General features: G+C 45.0%; 1 protein-coding gene across 1 annotated transcript; it reads left to right on the top strand.

Moving 5' to 3' along the window:
- Positions 1-1,194: 1,194 nt before the first annotated feature.
- LOC123028877 (collagen alpha-1(X) chain-like) lies at positions 1,195-3,256 on the top strand. Its single transcript, XM_044441179.1, has 2 exons — positions 1,195-1,401; positions 2,402-3,256. Exons 1-2 carry the CDS (start codon positions 1,269-1,271, stop codon positions 2,875-2,877), a joined length of 609 nt encoding a protein of 202 aa, XP_044297114.1. The 5' UTR covers positions 1,195-1,268; the 3' UTR covers positions 2,878-3,256.
- The last annotated feature ends 635 nt before the right edge of the window (positions 3,257-3,891 follow it).

Raw genomic sequence — 3,891 nt, 5'->3', positions numbered from 1 at the left:
CAGACTCAAAGGGCCGCACCGGGGATGTTGGGATGTCGTGCTCCCAGCCCGCAACACCTGGAGTTGCCTCCGCCCATCAGGGGAGCTCAGGCACTGCCTCCTGCCCCCTCTGCCCCCAGGGGATGCGGGATAAGCTAAGGAGGCTGTGCTTCATCCCACAGCCGGGTCACTGGAATCCCCCTAGCTCACATCCAGTAGTGTGATGCACACATAAGTACTCCTACTGACTTGTTCCCCAAGGATATTGTCACAAAGTGCCTAGTCCAAAATGTCCCCAGATTTCAGTTTCCTACCTTTAATGGCTCTTTTCCTATAAAACAAATTGTGTCCTGGGCACAAAGTACCCCAGAATCTCTCAAGGAATAGTCATGTCAGTTATTTTGATAGCCCAAACAACACCCCCATCCCAAAATGGAAGGAAAAAATGTTTAATACAATCCTCTTGGTCTCTTCGTGAAGCTAAGGTAAAACCTGCAGCAAACAAGATAAAAGTCATGGAGGGAAAGCTATGCTATGTATTTGTTTAAAGTTAGTTGGCCATACCATCATTAGGGAGAGAAAAAGGTAAATGGCCTTGTATTGTTATGCATATGTTCTTGTTTTGCTCAACCTCAGGAAGGAGTCCACCTTAAATTACCTGTACACAGAGAAACTGAAAGCCATTCTTATATTGATAGAAACCTCCTGTAGGGCATACCTGGCTGGCCCATTGAACCCAGATGGGCTGGTCATGTTTCCATATTGCTGAATCTATCACAGCCAAGTCACACAGGCAGGGACAGAGAACTCCCTTGCCAGGGCTGCACTCCAAGCCCCAGCCTCCCAGGTAGATCAGCTTCTCGGGTAAGAGCTGGAAACACCAGAATTCAAATGCATCCATCAGCATCCATGAGGGGAATTTCAGACCAGTGAGCCTCTGTCTCTACTACCTGGTCAGAAAGGGGACTGCTGACCCAAGCAATTATTTCAAGTTGGTTTGCCCAGGTTCCTCACTTGGTGACTGCAACGTCGATGAAGGGAACGGCCCATCACAGGTACAACGCCACTATCTGACCCTGCACTTTGTGTTGCAACAGAGCAGTCATAAGCTTCCCAGATGCATCAGCTTATGTGTTCAGCTGCCTGCAGCTGAGATATTTAAAAGTGGCTTTAAATTAGTATCACCAAAGCTAAACTGGCATATTTCTTTTTCTGCAGGTCTTTGGATTGTGACACTTTCTCTTTTCAGAACAGCAGAAAGTCGAGAAACCGATGTGGCATCTGGTCTAATGGGACCTATAGCACCTTCTGGCCCACATAGCCAGCCAGATAGCCAACCTAGCTATGCTGGGCTACCTGGTCCTCGTGGCCCACCTGGTCCTCCTGGCCCATCTGGTCCTCGTGGCCCACCAGGGCCAGCAGGTATGGTGCTGAATCAAATTCAAATGCTCATCCTCAAAGCGGCTGACATAAAAGGGAGAGACTAAGAAAGGAAGGGGAATGGAAAAGAAAAGGAAGGAAGGAGATCAATATTTTAATATCAGAACAGGGAAATTAGCTCTAAGCTGGTAATTGAAAACACTTTGGGCCAGGCTGATCTTTCCTTGCCAGTGTTCTTGCCTGAATAGTGGTTGGGGCTGTTGGCCTTTGGCCAGTGGATGGGGCCAGAGTGTTCTTCCTCCAAATATCTTCAGTTCCAGGACAACTACTAGTTGAAGCCAAGCAGGGTGTTCAACATGGAGACCCCCAAGAGAGGATATCAATGTGCCAATAAATAAATTTGCACATGCCAATTGAAATGCATAGATGCATAGTTAGACAGATGTACTACAGTGCAACATATCTCATGGTAGTGGCACAGGATGTGACCAGGTGATCTGCCTGCCTGCCTACCCACTTGGTGTGCTGGGTTGGTCACATGGGCTGGGCCAAAGCTTTCATGTCATCCCTGAGAATTGGGGTTGGGGGGTGGGGGGTAGCCTCCTGGGCATCCCAGCCTGCCTGACTGATAGAAAAGCCCAGTCTGCGTTTCACTTCTCTCTTGAGCCAGGGCAACCACAATTTCTGCTAATAAACCCAGTTTTTGCAAACAAATTACTTTCCCTGCTGTGGCAGTTGTACAGCATTATAAAACTAAAGTGCATTGCTGCTGATGAGAAGAACTTAAAGTCAAGCACACCTATACAGATGTATAGCACTTTCAGAGAAGACTCTTTGAAATGGCACCCTGTTCAGCATTCTCTCTGCTCATTTGACAGCTCTTTTCTCTTGATTGTTTTCTCCTTAAAGGGTTTAGAGAGCTACCCACAGTTACAGGCTTGCAAGGAGGGTAGGGAACTCTAATTTCACCAAGCCCAGACAACCAGACCTCACACAACTCCTCTTTGCTGACATCCCCCTCCCTTTCTTGATTGTTTTTCAGGACATCCAGGATTTCCTGGTCTAGCGGGACCAATTGGAACCCCAGGACCAGTGGGTGCAAGAGGGGCTCCAGGTGCCCCTGGCATATGTCCTCCAGTAGAGGAATCTGCCTTTGCTGCAGAACTGGGAAAAGATCATCCAGAACCCAACCAGCCCATTGTGTTCCACAGGATCCTGCACAATGATCAGAAACATTTTGATGAAGCTTCAGGAATCTTCACCTGCCAAATCCCAGGATTCTATTACTTTGTCTACAACCTGCAGGCAGACCGGGATGCACATGTTATGTTGGCATTAAATGGCACAGAGGTGGTGGGCTCTCATAAGACTGTTACAGAAGGTTCTGAGGACCTCTCAGGAAGTATGATCCTCAAACTGGATAAAGGAGATCATGTGTGGCTAGAGGCAAAACAGGATTCCAATGGGATAACTGAAAAAAGTTCCTTTCTGGGCTACTTAATTCCTCAATTTCATTGAAATGAGTCCAAATCTAACAAGGTAATTCTGACGAATTGGGGATGAACTTCTCTTGATTATTGTGGCATAATGCAATGTGCTTTCTTGCATGCAATATTAAAGCTGGAATAGAAAACCCCTTATAAGCGCGCAAGAATCTTTGAATCCCCAGAACCTATTTTCAAGAAAATATGGCTACAAGGCATGTAGTAAGAGGCTTGGTTGAGGTCAATGTTTCATAATTTCATTCAAGAGAGGGAAAGGATTCAGTAACACACCACATATAGAGAGAGTTGTAGTGCATTTGTATGAAGATGTTTCTATTTTTACGAAAAGTGCATAAAGCCTGCATGTATTCAAACATGTAATCATTTGCTGAAAATTAAAGCTTGAAACTTAAGCAACTGGTTTTATGCTTTGTGCTTAGAGACTTGGATACTAATATCAGAGAACGATCCAGCAAAGGCATAGTGTCCGTGCAGTGAGTGTCAAGGGAAGAAAAGGGCTGCAGTGCACGGAGGGAGAAAGGCTACTTAGCTTGAACACCAACCCAGCAAGGTGGGGCTACCCCCACCCTTTAAGCCAGAGCCAGGGGTCTCACAGACCTTAAATAATATGTACAAGGTGTATGAAATGGAGGGACCTATCCTAGCAAAGAATACTTGCATTACTTGAAAGATAGAACCAAAACAGATTCTTAAATGGAAGTTTGAATATCATAAATTCACAAACTAGGTAGCAAGGCAGCACAATCAAACCACATCCACAGTTTCTAATTGTGGGATAAGAATGGTTTCAAGGGCCTTGTTCTAAAAGAATAATATGAGAACCAGGAAGACAATACCTGTCTTCTCTGATCATGTAGCAGGGCACGACTCCCTAAGATCAACCTGTATGCCGAAGGACTGGAGAACACCATTTTTGAAAAGAGATCCAGGGTGATTCAAGTAAATTGTTACACAATTTAATAAATTTCTTTATTAAAGAAGAAATTTAAGTTTAAGAATTTCTTTATTAAATAGAAAATTAAATATA

Source organism: Varanus komodoensis, unplaced genomic scaffold (genome assembly GCF_004798865.1).
Source record: "Varanus komodoensis strain SLA01 unplaced genomic scaffold, ASM479886v1 scaffold39, whole genome shotgun sequence".
Taxonomy (NCBI): Eukaryota; Metazoa; Chordata; class Lepidosauria; order Squamata; family Varanidae; genus Varanus; species Varanus komodoensis.
This window is presented reverse-complemented; position numbering and strand designations above follow the sequence as displayed.

Bases quoted from the DNA above. Each gene is read 5' to 3' on its own strand.
- LOC123028877 (XM_044441179.1), top strand. From the start codon at position 1,269: ATGGGACCTATAGCACCTTCTGGCCCACATAGCCAGCCAGATAGCCAA. The intron at 1,402-2,401 runs GTATGGTGCTGA...ATTGTTTTTCAG, and splicing joins TGGCCCACCAGGGCCAGCAG to GACATCCAGGATTTCCTGGT.